The sequence below is a fragment of the Bos mutus genome, chromosome 5 (genome assembly GCF_027580195.1).
Source record: "Bos mutus isolate GX-2022 chromosome 5, NWIPB_WYAK_1.1, whole genome shotgun sequence".
Taxonomy (NCBI): Eukaryota; Metazoa; Chordata; class Mammalia; order Artiodactyla; family Bovidae; genus Bos; species Bos mutus.
This window is the reverse complement of record NC_091621.1, coordinates 5,767,376-5,785,922: the sequence shown is the minus strand read 5'-3', so window position 1 is coordinate 5,785,922 and position 18,547 is coordinate 5,767,376. Positions and strand designations below refer to the sequence as shown.

At 38.2% G+C, this 18,547-nt stretch overlaps 1 protein-coding gene across 1 annotated transcript in view; it reads right to left on the bottom strand.

Annotated features, from left to right (window-relative positions):
* Positions 1-187: 187 nt before the first annotated feature.
* Positions 188-18,547, bottom strand: part of ALDH1L2 (aldehyde dehydrogenase 1 family member L2) — a 60,964-nt gene continuing 42,604 nt past the window's right edge. The window contains exons 16-23 of the mRNA XM_070370230.1: positions 15,277-15,364; positions 14,653-14,746; positions 13,391-13,490; positions 12,686-12,784; positions 10,317-10,482; positions 8,350-8,455; positions 5,449-5,648; positions 188-2,606 (exon numbers count right to left, since the gene is read on the bottom strand). Of these exons, the coding sequence (XP_070226331.1) occupies positions 2,551-2,606; positions 5,449-5,648; positions 8,350-8,455; positions 10,317-10,482; positions 12,686-12,784; positions 13,391-13,490; positions 14,653-14,746; positions 15,277-15,364 (909 nt within the window). The 3' untranslated portion in view covers positions 188-2,550. The remainder of the gene's footprint in view (positions 2,607-5,448; positions 5,649-8,349; positions 8,456-10,316; positions 10,483-12,685; positions 12,785-13,390; positions 13,491-14,652; positions 14,747-15,276; positions 15,365-18,547) is intronic.

The following is an 18,547-nucleotide window of genomic DNA, read 5'->3' as shown; positions in this document are numbered from 1 at the left end:
ATTCCAGCACCACGCGGTAAGAACTGTGTTCCAGACAAAGTATAGAGGAGAGATACTTAAAACCAAGTTGGGCACAAGAAAGGTCAGGAAGGGTGTTTGAACAAAAGGGCAGCACTGGGAAATGGAAGGAAAATAGAACGTTTAAAAGTGTCCACACCTCCTCAACTCCCCAGTTAAGGGAACAAATCACAGCTTTATCCTTTAGCAAAATAATCAGTGATGTGAAGAAATGGTGATAAATTACTCTGTATGTTAATTAAATTATCTAGCAGGCTGTGTATCATTATATTCTCATTCAAATTCACTTGTCATTTTATAAATCCCATGTAGCCTTTGACTCTGGTCAGCAATTGGATATAAAAACTCAAGCCACTAAGAACTTCAAAACTCACTATGGAAAAATGAGTTCTTAATCTAGAGCTCAAGCATGGGTTTTAGGAGGTCTGTGAATTTCTTGAAGATATTTGCAGAATTAGGTGTGCAGGTGTGAGTTTTGGACAGGGGGATCCATAGCTTTTATCAGATTCTCAAAAGAGGTTTATGACCCCCAAAAGATTAAAAGCACTGCTACTGAGATTAATATTAGAAGGTAAAAGTCAGTCTAAAAGAAATGGGCATGTTTTTGTTTGCCATTTCATCTATCAGTAAAATATTCAGTGATATAAAATAAAGTGATATTTTAAATCACATGAAATCAGTAAAAAAACTGCATTTAAAATGTGGTTCCTTTATAATAAGAACTTTGTCATTTTATTCAAATATGAACTATCAATTTGGACCCTGTTGGGTCCAAATTTAGAATTTTACCTGTGCCAGCTTGCTTACAGGCAAAATTTGCTCTATTGATCATGCCAGGATCATACCTAATATTCTTCCTTTTGAAAGTTTTCTGTCCCTGATTTTGTTATTGTTGTTTATTGATTAACAATTCCCTGCACTCTTCTTGGTTAAACTGCTGAGTTCCAAAGTAGTTAAGTAATCCCTAAGGGCTTCTTCAAAGCCAGAGAGATAGGAATGTTTACTGAAATTTTACTTTAAAAAGAGAATTAATGGAAATTAATTGCTCTGACAAACTTCTAGAGACTCTTCAAGTCAGGATCTCACCTTCTGCTAGTCACACCTGGACTACTTACCCACCTATTTTTGTCTGACATCAGGCAATTATGAAGTGCTTCATGAGTTGTAATAATTCCTCTTTCTTGAGCACAGAGAATGATCTAGACACCTTGTTGAGTGCATTATGTATATAATCCCATTGAATCCTTACGACACCTAATGAGATAGGAACTTTATCCCTATTTTATAGATTCCACCTCTCAGCTTTATATTGATATATTAGGTAACCAATCTGCCCTTTATTGAGTATTTACCATGAACAAAGCCCAGTGCAAGGTGCTTTACTAAGATTATTGCATTGAATCCTCACCTCATCATAAGGTTCCTGAGGGAGGCATTACTGTCCCCATTTTACATACAAGGAAACTGAGGCTTGGAGAAATTGCATCGGTTTCCCCAAGTCACATAGATAGTAAGATGGTATGATATGAACCAAGATCAGCCTCCAAAAACTACTTACTTAATAATATATCATACTGTAAAATTCACTTTAAAAGCTGTTGACAAGAATTTCAACTATTTGGGGTCAAAGATCATGTCATTAAACTTTGTGTACTCCTCAGGACATAATATAGCACCTCGTACTTAGTAGGTACTCAAGAACTGTTTATGAGCTGGTCACTTATCACAGTGGGTTGAAAAATAGAACATCAAGGGCATAATGATGTATCTTATTTCTGAAAGAAAATAAACTTCCTTCGCTTTCCTTGGGGGGGATATACTGTTTCTTGAGAGCAAAATAATAGGGGAAGAAAGATTGTGGCAAATGGAGAAGGTGGTATTGACATGTATGTGCTACCATGTGTGAAACAGACAGCTGGTGAGAAGCTGGTATATAGCACGGAAGCCCAGCTTGTGCCCTCTGATGACCCAGATGGGTGGGATGAGGGAAAGGGAGGGAGGCTCAAGAGGGAGGTGATACACGTATAATTATGGCTGATTTGCCTTGTTCTGTGGCAGAAACCAATACTATATTGTACAGCAATTATCCTCCAATTAAAAAATATATTTAAAAGATTACAGAAAATCTTTTTAATAACCCCCACATGCCTGGTTCATAGGTTAAAACCTTACCTATTATACAAGGGTTCCCAACTTTCTGTACTATAACTGCATCATATTGATGTTTGCAAAACGAACAACCTTGATTAGGATTAGTCTTGGTGGGGGAAAAAAAGCAGCTCAATATTTTAGAAATACGTGTGGTATACAACATAGTCAAAACCCAACATCATTTTAAGGTATAAAAGGGGTATTAGAAAACACTCAGGCACAGGTGTAAATGCTTAGACATGTGGCCCCACCCTCCTCATGGTCCCTGTGCATGTTTTTTGGCTGGCGGCTGGCACCTCTGTCCTCGGCACAGCCAGGCTTCTTCAGTGGGAGAGCTGAAGAGTGGTGGGCCCGCGAGGAGTTCCTGAGGATGGCACTGCTCTAGTACTCCAACGTCACAGACTTGGTTTTGAGGTATTCGTTTAGAGCTTCCTCACCTAGGAAAGAGAAAAGCAGTTGATGGACTGTGTTCACAGGTGGACGTGATGGCGCCAGGTGTAGTGTATCTCACTGAGCAAGAGAGTGGGGCTGAGACAGTGCTTCTCAAACGTTCGATTTCATGTGAATCACCTGATCTTATGACACTGTAGAGTCTGATTGGATTAAATCCAGCAGAGGCCCCAAGGTTATAAGTGAAAGTTGCTCAGTCGTGTCTGACTCTCAAACCCCATGAACCATAGCCCACCAGGCTCCTCTGTCCCTGGGGATTCTCCAGGCAAGACTACTGGAGTGGGTTGCCATGCCATCCTCCAGGGGATCTTCTCAGCCCAGGAATAAAACCTGCATCTCCTGCATTGCAGGCAGATTCATTGCCATCTGAGCCACCAAGGAATCCCTATATGCTTCTAACCATTCCCCAAATGCTGATGCTCATGGTCTACACTTTGAGGATAAGGGTTTAGACCAGCTACCAGGCCTTCTAAGGACCACACTGTTGACTTATCAACCTCTACCCAAAACCCTTCTTTATGTCCTGGCTTGATGATAAATCTTCATCTCTCTTCCTCGCCATTTAAGCTGAACAAAAGTGATCAGGATACTGTCCTTCCAATTACATTAAATGTAATTATATTAAATGCAGTTAAATGCATTAAATCCAATTACAATAAATGCAGAATAGAGTGAAGTTTGAGATCATTTTGTTTCATTTTGTTAGAGAAAAGAGAAATGTATTTTTCCTGACTTACATAGTATGTTAAAGACACAGAAGGCATGCATGCGTGCATGTAGTTACTATAGTCGTGTCTGACTCCTAGCAACCCTATGGACTGAAGCCCTCCAGGCTCCTCTGTCCATGGGATTCTCCAGGCAAGAATACTGGAGTGGGTTGCCTTGCCCTCCTCCAGGGGATCTTCCTGACCCAGGGATTGAACCTGGGCCACTTGTGTCTCCTGCATTGTAGGCGGTTTCTTTACCCACTGAGGCACCTGGGAAATCCACAGAAGGCATATCCAGGCAAAAAATAGGTCTGCCATTTTGTTTCTGTGCCATTCCTGTTTTGAGCTTCCGCAATCATCGATTTCTACAGCAGTTAAGGGGCATGAATACCATGAGTGAAACTGATGAGTATATGATTCTGGAGTTAAGCTTAAACTCAGGGTTCTTACTGTTAAATTAGAATCACCTTAGGGAGCTTTTAAAATTCCTGATCCCAGGTCACACCTCAGACCAGTTAAATCAGCATCTTTGCATTTTTTTTTTAAAGCTCCCAGGTGATTCTAATCCAGTGTGCAGCTGGGAACCATTGAGCTGAGGGAGTTTCAAATTCAGAGAGGAAGAAACTGTTAAGACAAAGTCTACTGTGTTATAATAAAACAGACAAATCGATCATTCTCTATCAAAAGACAAATGGAACACTGTTGCCTTCCTGATAATGCTAACACTATTGCTTCCTGATAATAATTTCCCTAAGAAAATCTCCCCCTGTAGTTTAGATCCAGGGATGAAAGCCAGATTGAAGACATGAAAAGAAAAAAAAGAATTAAACTTCAACTCAATGGAATTTAAAACGGGAGTCACTCTTATTGTTGCAAATAAATTGTCAAATGTCATCAGGAAAGAGAAGATGTAAAAATACCCCAAATTAACAAGCAGACTGTAATTTTGGTAAATCACAAACATTTCAACTTTTGAAACAACATGCCAGACTGTGAGGGGTGAGGACATGGGCTACACAGCTGGAAGACCTCGCTTTGCAGTCTTGTTGTCCATGGCTGGCTGGCTGACTGTGGGCAAGTTGCCCAGTCTCTCTGAGGGCCATTTTCCTCATCTGTAAAATAAAGATAATAATAGCACCTGGGTTCCCATGGCTGGGACTTCCCTGGTGGCTCGGTGGTAAAGAATCTGCCTGCCAATGCAGGAGATTCGGGTTCGATCCCTTGATCAGAAAGATCCCTTGGAGAAGAAAATGGCAACCCACTCCAGTATTCCTGCTTGGGAAATCCCATGGGCAAAGGAGCCTGGCATGCTACAGTCCATGGGGTCGAAAGGAGTTGGACACAATTTAGCAACTGGATAGCAAGCTCCCATGGCTATTGTGAGGGCTGCTGATATGCTCTTATAGGCCTGGTATGTATTTAGTTTTCAAAATAAGCTATTACTGGAAATGCGATAATGTTGCTGCCCACTGTAAATTACATTTTTGGGGGCTTTCTGCAAACTCTGAGCTCCCAGAGGCCCAGAAAACTCTGCCAGTTTCAGTGTGGACTCTGAAAGACTGCCAAGTGGTTCAGAGACAGCATACATTCTTGGAGCTAGCTGGTTGTTGCCTTCTACCCATTTTCCTTTCTTGGTTCCACTTGGTCCCATGACACCTAAACCAAGTTCATGCTGAATGTCAGGTTAAAAGAAACAACCGAACATATTTTAGCTAAATTGTCAGTGTTTTCTTTTCGATAGGAATCTTCTTTTTTAAAAGGAAGCCCTTTTCCATACAATTTGTGTTCTTTTCTATATGTACGTTATGTTCAATAAAATGTTTAACCATTGATATGTGGCAACCTGGGATGGGAGGGGAGTTTGGGGAGAATGGATATGTGTATATGTGTGGCTGAGTCCCTTTGCCGTCCACGTGAAATTATCAATATTGTTAATCAGCATACTCCAAATAAAATAAAAAGTTTTTAAAAAATGTTTAACATTGAAAGAAAAATCAATGCCCTTGAAACCCCAGATCAACTACCATGTGGGAAATGCCCTTTAAAGCAACATACAAGTGTTGGACAAAGCACGAAGCGGGCTTTTTATGATGTGCAGTAGAAAGGTAAGGCATATTCATACCTAAGTCTTTTCCAAACCCAGACTGCTTAAATCCGCCGAAAGGAGCAGCCACATCCGTCTTGTTGTAGGTGTTAATAAAAACAGTTCCTGCTTCTAGTTTTTCACTCACATACATGGCTTTATTTATGTCTCTTGTAAAAACTCCTGAGGCCAAGCCGTATTCTGTATTATTTGCTCGCTGTAACACTCCATCGACGTCCCTATAAGATGTTTTTAGGAAGACATAAAACCTCATTAAATGTAAAAGCAAAACACTTTCATTTTATGTTCTAATATTTTTCCCCTCTGTGTTAGAAACAGGAAAACGTTACTGCCAGTGTGCTTACATTTTTATAAATGAAATATTCCAGGCTTACACCAAAAGAAACGCCCAATGAGATATTACAACCCTAGTATTGTATTTTTTCACATATATCATGTGACACCCTTTAAAATCTGAGTTGAAGTCATCTTTTCAATCTTCTTCATTGGGTTTCCTTCATGACTACCCCATTTGTCTTTCCCCTGAGTTCCATATATAGATATTATATATTCTCAGAGCACCCTCTCAGTCCCTCCATCTATTCAGATTTTACATGCACAGTTCACGGGCTCATTCCATGCCTCACCCTGAAGCCTTCTCAGATCCCATCAGTGCTACTGCTTAGGCGGTAGAGTGGAGTGGCCCAGTGAGAAGGCTCAGCAGCCAGACTGCCTGGGTGACCTTTGGGCAAATGACCCCATCTCCCCCAGCTTTTCTGTATTCTTGTGAAAAAATGGAAATAGTAATAATAGCACCTGTCTGTTGTCATAAGGATTAAATGAGCCAGTAGTGTCTGGAACAAAGGAAATGCTCAGTGAAAGTCAGCTATAATCGGGTAGCCCACGTTCCTCCAACTCAGTCACCTTCCAACTAGACAGGAAGTTCCCAAGGAGAAAGAGAACATTTCATTTTTCTTTATACTAGGATGTGGCAACATCACATGTGAACTCAATTAATAGGCTAATCCCATAAAAGGGTAGTAAAATCATTCCTTCAGTGGGTCTGGTGACTTCCCTGCCTTCTGTCTCAGTATGTGTGCATGGCCAAGTCAGTGCAGACATGAACCCACTCGTGTCTCCGCTTGTTCCAGTTCCCATGTGCCTGCCATACTGTATCTCATCTTTATGAGTGTCATCCTAATGTTAAAAAAAAAAAAAAAAAAACATGAAATTTCTACAACATGGCCAGTAAATGCAAGCCAAGATTTCATCTGGGGATCTGGCAAGGAAATGGGATTTCTGTTCCAAAGCTGGAAGAAAAATTAGTTGTGCTGAATTCTTTGAAGAGACAACAAAGGCTTGAATGTGGTGCCTCCCCTAGGGATTTTCAAAGGTAATCTTGTCTCTATCCAATTTTCAACTTTCATGAGAAATGTGGAATCTCACTTGGAGTGGACTAGACTCTGCTAAAACTCTCACACTTGATGCACTGCACTTGATCGCACTGAAGATATTCATAGATTGGACTAAGGCTGAAAGATGGCTGGATGCCAGTGCCCACTGAGGACTGCTGAGATCACACAGCTTCATAGTACACCTTGTCCACTTTTAGAATAATAACAATGATTGCAACTGCACCAGCAGCAAACACATTTAAATCTTCAGTCGCTCAGTCGTGTCTGGCTCTTTGCGACCCCATGGACTGCAGCACGCCAGGCTTCCCTGTCCATCACCAACAATGACCCCAAAACATAGATACTATTAATAACTAGCCCAACTTCACAAATAGATAAACTTTACAAATAGAGAAACTTAATAGAGGAATTACGCTAGTAACCCAAACCCACAGGGGTGGTCAGTGCAGACTCCACCCACTGCATTTCCCACCTACACCCTCTTGGGTTAACTGCCTGTCTCTTTGTCTGTCTCCCCTATTAGATGGTGACCTCCTTGAGGATAGGATCTGTGATTTATGTAGGCTTACATTCTCTAAACCTGGCTTCTAATATCTGCATGGTTAACACGACTATCATATAGGGGAATTTATAATTAGGAAAAGAGGTTAAAAGAGCATCTTTCGATCAGTATGTCAAAATGTTACTACAATTTAGTGTCCCCAAAGTTCTCTTACAATCTATCAAAGACCAAGAAGCCCTTCTGAACTGGGTATTCTGTTTTTTACCACCTTCTCATTGGTTAAAGAAAAACTAAAGCCAGAATTCTAAAGAACTGTGTGCAGTATACCAGAGAGTCTATTATATTAAATATTATGATAGGAACTCAGTTACTATATGGACTTCTTTGATATGCTAAACACTTTGGGAAGTTTCAGGGACCCTGACAAACCAGTACGTCATTTACGGTTGTTTATAAGGTGACTGTGGGCTTTCTACAAAGAGTTGAGTTTTAGGTTTTTGGGGGCATGATCCCCTGTGGAGAAAACACTCCACTCTTTCTTTGGGAAAATCAGATTTCATAGATGATGCCTTCTCTAAAAATGTAAATGCAAAAACCACTTCTGTTAGTCTCAGTTACTGGCCTTATTCCAGAGATGTTTCAAATGCCAACTGTACAAAAATTAAAACTAGCAAATACCATATGATGTCAGCCATTAATTTAAGCTAAGGAGCAAAAATTTATTTCAACTTACATTGTAAGTTAGCATTCTCTTCTAATTATTTGTCAATTATTATTATGGTAGAAATTGTATCGGAGAAGGCAATGGCACCCCACTATGGTGTTCTTGCCTGGAGAATCCCAGGGACGGGGAGCCTGGTGGGCTGCCGTCTATGGGGTCGCACAGAGTCGGACACGACTGAAGTGACTTAGCAGCAGCAGCAGAAATTGTATGTTCTTTAACTGTATGCTCTGTATATAGCACAGTGGTAGGGAAAAAACCTGTATCTAGCCAACCCAGTTAAATTATGCCTAGGAACATACCCATTTTGGAATTTAGAAATGACCATAATAGGCCCAAAGGATTCCTCTTTGGCAAGATACATGTGGTCTTCCACATCTGTGAAGACAGTAGGTTCCATAAAAAAGCCTATTTGAAAACCAGAAGAAAATAACATCAATTATAGTGTAATTTTCAATTAGTAGTTCTCTCATTTAATTACATTACAACTTTTATTTCTTCCCTTCTGGGTCAGTAAAACCAAGAAGACTTTCATTTTCCTATTTGGTGTTAACAATCCTAGGTTCTTATACTTTTAATGTCCTTATTACAAAAATTTCAAACATATGTAAAAGTAGAGAAAATAGTATAATGAATAGTAAAATAAATCTTTATGTATATATTTTGCTAGATTTGATTCATTTTTTCCTTGCTGATATAGTTTAAAGCAAATTCCAGAGACATAGATTTGTACTAGAATACTTGGAGTATAAATTGTAATGTACATTATCATACCTAACAAAATTAATGCTAATCCCTTATTCATAGTTTGTTTCAATTTAACTTCTAATTTTTAAATTGAGATATAATTGACACATAACATTAATTTCAGATGTACAACATAATGATTTGATATTTGTATTCAATTTCTGATTTCTAGAAAATATCTCTTTGTAGTTGATTTGTTTGATTCAGGGATTCAAATAAGTTACACTTTGCATTTGGTTGTTAGATAGCTTTAATCTGGAACATTTCCTCCCTTATGCCCACCCCTTAATTTTCATGGCACTGACTTGTTAAACCGGTGAATTCACAGTGGGAAAGAATCTACTTGCTAATGCAAGAGATTCAAGAGACACAGGTTCGATCCCTGGTGTGGGAAGATTCCCCTGGAGTAGGAAATCGTAACCCACTCTGATATTCTTGCCTGAAAAATCCCATGGACAGAGGAGCCTGGTAGGCTACAGTCCATAGGGTTGCAAAGAGTCGGACATGACTGAAGTGACTTAGCACACATGCATGACTTTGTTAAACAAACTGATTCAGCTGTCCGGCAGAACATCTTAGGCATTTCAGATTTGTCATTGCTTCTTTGGGATGATATTTGATTTGTTTCCCTATCCCCTGTGCTGCTTTAAATAGAAAATATGATATAAAGGCATGGTTAGATTCATGGTTAAATGTTTTTGGCAAGAATACTTCATCGGTGATGCTGTGTTACACACTGGATCCCATAGAAGACACATCATATCCAGTCGTACGGCTGGTACTCAGTCTATCACAGTAAGACAGGAGGTTTTACACCTGTTGTTTGTTCATTTTTCTCTCCTTTTGGGTATCATGGCATGGAGTCATTCACATACTTCTGTAACAAGTACTGGGTTCAGTTCAGTTCAGTCGCTCAGTCATGCCCGACTCTTTGCAACCCCGTGGCCTGCAGCACACCAGGCTTCCCTGTCCTTCACCAACTCACAGAACTTGCTCAAACTCATGTCCATCGAGTTAGTGATGCCATCCAACCATTTCATCCTCTGTCATCCCCTTCTCCTCCTGCCTTCAACCTTTCCCAGCATCAGGGTCTTTTCTAATGAGTCAGTTCTTCATTAACAGTTACACAACAGTAATGAATCCTTCCCAGGATAAACTGGCTAAGATTAAGCCTCACATTGCCAGGAATGAAAACCGCCAGCTCCTGAAACACACTTATCCATTACGCTTGTTCACTGCATAGCTAAGGGCCTGTCACATCATTTTATTTGATTTTCACAGCCTTGTAAAGCAGGATGTGCGCATTTCATCGCATTTTACAACTAGGGCTCACCAAAACTATTGTCGAAGGTGTCACAGCTTAAAAGTGGCCAAGCAGGATCTAGAATGTATTTCTTCTGACCATAACATAAATGCCACTGTTTACTTCTGAGGCAAGATGGTGCTGTAATGAAGCCTGTTACCAATTATTCCAACTTAAGAAGCCAGGCCCCCAGCATCCCTCCCCTGGAGGTGATCATACCTGGCCTTTGGACTTGTCTTCCTCCATACACCAGGGTGGCCCCCTCTTTCACTCCAGCTTCACAGTACTGCAGAAGCTTTTCCAGATGGGCCTTATGATTTTGGGGCCCATGATCGGTAGATCTGTCAAGTGGATCACCAATTTTCATCTTTTTAATTTCTTCCACCTGTATATCACCCAGTTTGCAGAACACAATTGACTGTTAATAATAGTAATGTATACCCTTCACCGAGCTTCCGCTGGGTGATGGGTGTTGTACTGAGCTCTTCCCAGATGGTCCTCACTTAGTCTTCATGGTAGCATTGGAGGTAGATATTTATTTCCATCTTACATATGAGGAAACTGAGGATCAGAGGGGCTAAGTGACTAGCCCAAGGGCACATGACCACTAAATACTGTAGAGTTTTCTTGATGTGAAAGCCCAAGCTTTTAACCACTGAGTTTTAAACAGAACAAAAGCCACATGCATTATATTAAGATTATCTTGAACGTTAATCCATTAAAATAGCAAACCTGATGTTCTGGAATTTTTGTCAATACAGCATACTCTTCATGGCAAAGTAATTTCTAAAATGGCCACATTGTTGTCTTTTTCCTCTCCCTAAATGTGGCCGACTGCCCTTGTGAAAATCTCATGGTATAGCCACACTGGAGGACATACTAGAATATTCTGATGAAAAACCATCTTTATATGGAACATTCATCACTCACACATGCTCCTTGGTTATCTTTTTTTTTTTTTAACTTTTTATTTTGGAGTATAGCCAATTCACAATGTCGTGATAGTTCCAGCCAATTAACAATGCTGTGATAGTTTCAGGTAGACAGCAAAGAGACTCAGTCACACATATACAAGTATCTATCTATTCTTTCCCAAACTCCCCTCCCACTCAGGCTGCCACATAACATTGAGCAGAGTTCTCTGTGCTATACAGCAGGACCTTGTTATCCATTTTAAATACAGCAGCATGTACATGTCCATCCCAAACTCCCTAACTATCCTGTCCCCCCATCCTTCCTGCCCTGGAAAGCATAAGTTTGTTCTCCAAATCTGTGAGCCTGTTTGTTTTGTAAATAGGTTCATTTTGTATCATTTCCTTTTAGATTCCAATATAAGGGAAGTCACACAATATTTCTCCTTTTCTGTCTGACTTACTTCACTCAGAATGACAATCTCTAGGGCTCCTTAGTTATCTTAGTCTGTTTCTGAATTTCTTGTTGTTAAGACCAATTCTAATAAGGAGAAAGAATGGGAGTTACCATAACCTCACAGGGCCATGAATTTTGAATTTAGGTCTGGCTAAAATCCCTCAGTAAATGCTCAAAAAATAGCCATTGAATAAAGAAATTAATTTGTTCCTATGTGTGCAAAACATATTATTGATGGACTGATAGCAGCAAATCTGTGACATTTCTGGTCTTAGCATTTGAAATTTCAACAAGTTGTAGTTGTGAAAGCCCATGATGTGTCATGCTGTGCCCTGTATTTTACTAAGGCAGAAACGTGAATTTGCGGGGTGCTCATGAGCCGGACACTGCCCGCCGTCTGCCCTTCTGTATGGCTTCCTTGTTTCCTACTCTCATGAGGAAAGATGCCTTTGCTTCTTGGGGGTGGAATTGGGGAATTGGCTCTGAAGGAAAAGAAAAGCTGGGTGCTGGTTTTTCAACTAGAAACAAATTTGTGATTACTACAACCATAATGATGATACACTGTAGTATGTTCAGAGTTCATTTTTACCACAGAATTCATCTTAATAGTTCTATAAATGCTTCTAGTCTCATATTTACGGAATCGTGTCCAACATCAGGGGGTATGTAGGTATGTATCTATCTTAGTGGAGGAAATATATATGCTGTCATTTTACTGTAAATTCAGGATTTGTAAGAATCTAGTGGTATACCTCTCATAGGCAATTTAGGGATTTATAATAACCTAGGGGTATATATCCCATAAATATCAAGGACCTAATATACTATAAATACAGAGCAAGATAAAGGTAATAATAGCTCTTCAGTATACTTTATCAGGTTTTTTAATATAGACCTATAACTTTTTACTATGAAAAATTATAATTATATATAAAAGTAGGCAAATAATATAATGAAACTCCACGTACCCATCAGTCAGCTTCAACAACTGCCAAGCCATGGTCAATTTATTCCCTGACTTACTTCCTCCCCTTCTGCATTATTTTGGAGCAAAATCCAGATATCATAATCTAATCTGTAAATATGTCACAAAGTACTTCTAAAAAATAAGGATTGTGTTGTTTTTTAAAAATATACTATCATCACTAATAATCCCAGAAGTACTTTGAAAGTAAAGACAATTTCTATCCAACTCACAGAGCAAATCTGAAGATGCTTACCACTCTTGTCACAAATTCATCGTGGATGGATTCTTCCACAAACAGCCGACCAGCTGCAATACAATTTTCTCCTTTGTTGAAAAATACTGCCCCCATGCCCTTTGGCAGCAAAAGACAAAATACTTTGTTATTTGGGAAGTCAAGGTTGTCATAAAATTGCACACACTAAGAATTGTCTTATCATAAAATAGCAGGCAACACAGAGAAATTAGAGAAAAAACACAAGCCCTTGGTCTAGTTAGTGATGCTTAGAGATTCTTGGTTTTGATATTTTTAGAAATTTTATTTCTCCTTTCCCCTTTTCTATCCATGAGTACTTTACAAGAGATGTACCTATCAAGGATGACATACGGATAAAAAGATTTTGTGTTATAAGAAAATGTAGACTATACATTTAAATGTAATATTTGCATGCCAAATTTTGCTTTTAGAATCTCTACATCAGTTTATATAAATCATGAATGTTTATAAACCTCTTCATCTGTTTGTAAAAAGCTGGCCTCCAAGTTTTAAAAAAACCTCTAATTATAATGACATTATTTTTTAAATTAAGTGCCCTGAGCAATCCCAAATCGAAGCATAAAGAGAATGGTTTCTGTTTATGGTCAGATAAAACCAGACCTCATTTTAAGGCACCTGATGAACAAGAAGCTGAAATGTGTTTCAGAAGTAGCACCTATTTCACTGGACTTGATCTCCTCTTACCATTCGCACAGCCTTGTCAAGTTCACAGTCACTGAATATTATAAGTGGGGATTTTCCACCAAGTTCAAGGGAAACTTTCTTCAAGTTGCTCATAGCACAGCTGGAGAAAAATAAATGGAATATGGGCATTTACTCTCTCAGTTTCTTTCTCTTGTTTCTTGGACACAATTACTACTTAGGATGTAAAATATAATTGAGCCTCAGAAATATTAAGAAACTTATTCAAAGACAAAACATGCATGGTAGAATGGTGATGACAGCTGAAGCTGGGTGATGAGCACGTACATGGAGGTTCATTACACTATTCTGTGAGCTTTGTGACTGTTAGAAATCTTCTGTAAGAATTGCGTCTTTTAAAAATTCTGTGGTCAAATAATTAGAGATTCTCATGGGTGAATACAGATTCTTTGGGTGTAAGAATTTTGATTACATAAAGGCCTGGCAAAGAATTTAACATTTAACTAGATTACTGGCACACTGGAGGAAAATATCCATTTTTAGAAGTTATTAAAATTCTGTTTATTACTTCCTATTTGCAAAAAATTTGTTATTTAAAGCATTTAAAATACATTTAAAAATTCAGAAAGAAGGAAAAAAAATCACAAAATTCCATTCCATGGCTCAGTGATGACTATTTTCTTTTTTTAACCATTTTGATATACTTGTTTCTGGTCTGTTTCCAAACACAGCCTTTGCCTTAGTTAACATAGTTAGGATTACCCAATATGTACAATTTTATACCTTATTTTTCTTTCCATTTACCATTTAATAACAGTCTAGAGTTATTAAAAATTCTCCCTGACCGCACAGTATTCCATTATGTTAACAAACTTTAACCACTGCCTTATTTTAGACATTTAGATGGTTTGCATTTTTTTGAACTAATGTTACTGTTTTTCAGGAATGCATTTTATAAATAATCCAGATTTGTCTTTTATATGTCTTTTCAGTTTCTTACTTAAGCTTCCAAAACCAATTTGGGCCACAGTTTTAGTATAAAAAATTTTTTGTGCCAAATTGTTAAAGCTACCAGAAGCCTGCAGGCTTTCAATACATCTCTGGTTTTACTGACTTTGGGTTTTACACTTTAGAAAGTATTTTACTGTATTCAAACATTTCAGTACCCTGCTGTGATAGGATTTCTCTTCTACATTCGATGTGATTTTTCTCCTTCCAAAAGCACCTTATTTAAAAAAGTAAAAACAAAGCCAAAGACCTGGTTTAACAGGATCCTTAGCAAATCAGCACACTAAACCCAATACCTCTTCATGATCTGTTTGCCAATCAGAGTGGAACCAGTGAAACCAAGTTTGCGGATATCAGGGTGCTCTGAAAGGTGCTGTCCCACTACGCCACCTGTGCAATTAATGGAATAAAACGCAAATTAAAACTTTATCAAGGTCTTAGGGGAGAGGTGTCTTTGAATTCACTGAAGCAGTTTTCCAAGCTCTCATTTAAATCTTAGTTTTACATTTTCTATAATAATAACAGTGTGACAAAAATCTGAATAATGTCTTCCATGCAATTGTCAGTACCCCAAAGATGGGTTATGTCTCAATTTTTTTAATCTTCTAAAGTAATTTTAAAAAACGGACATGGGACACCATAGGGTAGTTTTACGATGTTGTACAACTTCCACCCTCCCACCCAATTCACCTGCCACTGTATTTCCACTTTAAGATATTAGCACGTGTTTCTATTGCACTGTTGCTAAACTGTATTTAGTTTTAATATTTTGGATTGGACAGAATGTTCATTCAGGTTTTTCCATAGGATGTCATGGAAAAGCCCGAATGAACTTTTTGACCAATCCAACAGCTATGTCAGGACAAGACTCGAGTGGGAAAATTGTTCATTAGTTACAGCAAAGTAGGTTCTTGGCTTACCTGAGCCTGGAATGATGTTGATTACCCCCTTCGGAAAGCCTGCTTTAACAGAGAGCTCAGCAAACTTCAAAGCAGTCAAGGGCGTGACCTGAGCAGAAGTAGACAGCAATTGCCTTCTTCAGACTCTGTCCTGTCCTGTGGATCAATACCTAGCTATCCTTTTATGGCCACACTAGTGTTGTTGTTGTTGTTGTTGTTTTTTACTAGAGTTTATTTTTTCTTTTACTTTTACGTAATTTCTGACTTATAGCAAAGTTGCAAAAAACAGTACAAAGAATTCCTATGTATCTGTCACCCACATTCTTCAAATGTTAATATTTTACTGTTTGCTTTATCCTCTTCCTCTCTCTGTGTGTTTTTGAACTGCTTAAGGAGTATAATATAATCTCAACATCCACAATATATTTTACTTATTTGCTTAGTCTTAAAATATACAGAAAATATTTTGAAAATTACTAAGCCACGTCCCTATGAAAAAGAAGCCTACTAACTTCAATATTATTTACAGTGTTTTTGCCTCCAGTCTGAGGCCATATAGACCAAATGTCAGTCAAAAGTTTCTTGGGTTAGTACTTCCTCATTGCCTTTAGCATGATGCTGTTATTAATATGAAATTTGGTTTAATTGATTTTTTTTTGTATTCAATGTTGGCCTCATCTATGTTGATTATATTTCTTTTCTTTATTTGTTCATTGTTGTTTTGTAGAGTATAGGAAACATGCTTCCAAAAGTGAGGATTATACAACAGTACATTCAGAGACATGTTGTTCTCCTGAATACCCCTTCCCCCATCCTTCCTAGGTCATCCTCTCAAGTAGTTACTCAATCTCATTAGTCTCTGGTTTATCCTTACAGTGTTTCTTTTTGCTCAAACGAACACATAATATTTTCCCTTTCTTTTTACCAAAAAGAGTGGTATAGTTATGGATCTCATCTTAAAGATCTATTACAGCAATGCATATCTCAGAAGCAAAATGAGAGTAATATGTTTACACTGAAAAACCAATGCTGATTAAGTCTTAAATTAGTATTCTGTTAGCTTGGTCTCAAAAAATGGAATGGACGAAAATTGAGTTGTGAATAGAAAAATAGTAGAGCTTCTATTTCTATATTTTAACAGAGAAAGACAGGAAATAAATCAAACATAGCTAACAGTTAATATGGGGCTGGATAACGGTACTCTCACTCTGTCTGAATGAAGGTCAGAGGATCACTGATCACAGGTAAGTGTGGTGTCCTAGGAAGGAACAGAAGCTCACAAGGCCAAGGGACAGACTGTGGCTTCCTCACTTGCTCACTATGCTTTCAGGGTATTGCCATGTGTTGGAGTTTACAGGCCTGCTTGCATATTCATAGACTATAGTGTTGTTTTAGCTAATAAAATGGTCAAGAGACTGAAAAGGAATCTATATAGAAACTGCATAATAAATAGTAATATTAATAGGACAAACACAAGCAACAACAACAAAAAAGCAGGGTTCACATTTTTCCTCCTTCTAGTAACAGGTCCATGGCAATAAACATTATGATGTTTAAAAAAATGTCAACCTAGTTATACTTGAGGAGAAATTTTTCAAATGCTCAAATATTTAAAATTGGCAAGAAGATATTTCAAATAGTGGCTTTATACCTACTATAGTTAAAGAAAATTCTAGTATGAAATCATTATGATTAGAAAGACTTTTAAAAACTGTCCTGAATTAGTAATTTCCATGGGACAGAAATTTCATGTCTTTGTCACTGATAATATGCCTGACAATTAGTGTGCACTCGATACATGTTTGTAATTTTTGAATATTCCGTGTAGTCACTGGAGTGTTCCAATGCTTAGCACTCTCTTTGGATACCACCATCTAGTGGTTCTCAACTCTGGCTGTACCTTAGAAACTAATGCGAAGAAGTTAAGTAATACCAAGGTCTGGCCTCTGACCCAGACCAGTTAAATCAGAATCTCTGCCAGTGGGGCCAAGGTATTAGTATTTTTAAAAGAGAATTCTAAAATTTAGAATTTTAAATTCTAGAGAGAATTTAAAAGACAATTCTAATGTGCAGCCAGGATTGAGCACTGCTGGGCTAAGTTATCTGCCTCCTCTCTTCATTTTACTAGTTTTTTGCTGTTTAATGAGTGCTGCTGCTTGGGAGAAACAGCACTCATACAGGATGCTGGTGAATTACTCAATCCTTGTGAAAGAATGAGCCAGTATCTATCACACAAAACATGGATCTATTAACTAAGTGATTCTGCTATTAGGAACATATCTTACAAAGATAGTTGCACATGTGCATGAAGCTGTATATTTTTTCAATTAAAAACATGTTTTTTTGCTGTGCTGCATATGGGATCTTAGTTCCCTGACCAGGGATCAAACCCACGTGCCTTACACTGGATGCTCTGAGTCTTAGTCACTGGACTGCCAGGGAAGACCCATGATGCTATATTTAAAAGGTTATTAACTGTAACACAGTTTATAACAGCAAAAAGGCAGAAAATCTCAATATCCATTAATTAGGTATAGGTTAAATAAAATACTGTTTATTTTTTACACTGGGCTTACCTAGTGGCTCACATGGTAAAGAATCTGCCTCCAATGAAGGAGACCAGGGTTCTATCCCTGGGTTGGGAAAATCCCTTGGAGAAGGAAATGGCAACCCACTCCAGTATTCTTGCCTGAAGAATTCCATGGATAGAGGAGCCTGGCAGACTATAGTCCATGGGGTCGAAAAGACTCGGACACAACTGAGTGACTAACACATTTTTTACACTGGAAACTTTTTTTTTTTTTAAGTTTTTTCCCTTTTTGGTAAGTATGTAGAGAGTGCTTCTATTTTACTTCATTTTATTTTTATATTGTATTGTATTGTGCTAAGAACACTTAACATGACCTCTACCCTCTTAACAATTTGTTTAGTGTACAATACAACATTATGGTTGTTCAACTGCTAAGTCATGTCTGACTCTTTGTGACCCCATGGACTTCCCAGCATGCCAGGTTTCCCTGTTCTCCACCATTTCCTGGAGTTTGTGCAAATTCATGTCCAGTAATATGATGTATAGCAGACCTCTAGAACTTACTCATCTTACATAATTGAAATTTTATGCCTCTTGATTAGCAATTTCTCATTAACCCTTCTCCTCCTGTGTGGTTTTCAGTTGGTTAAAAAATATTTTTAAAATTACCTAATTATTTAATTTAAAAAATATGCTTGTATACACAGAGAATATATCTGGAATACCTCAGAAACTAATAAATAACAAAAACACTGGTTGCCT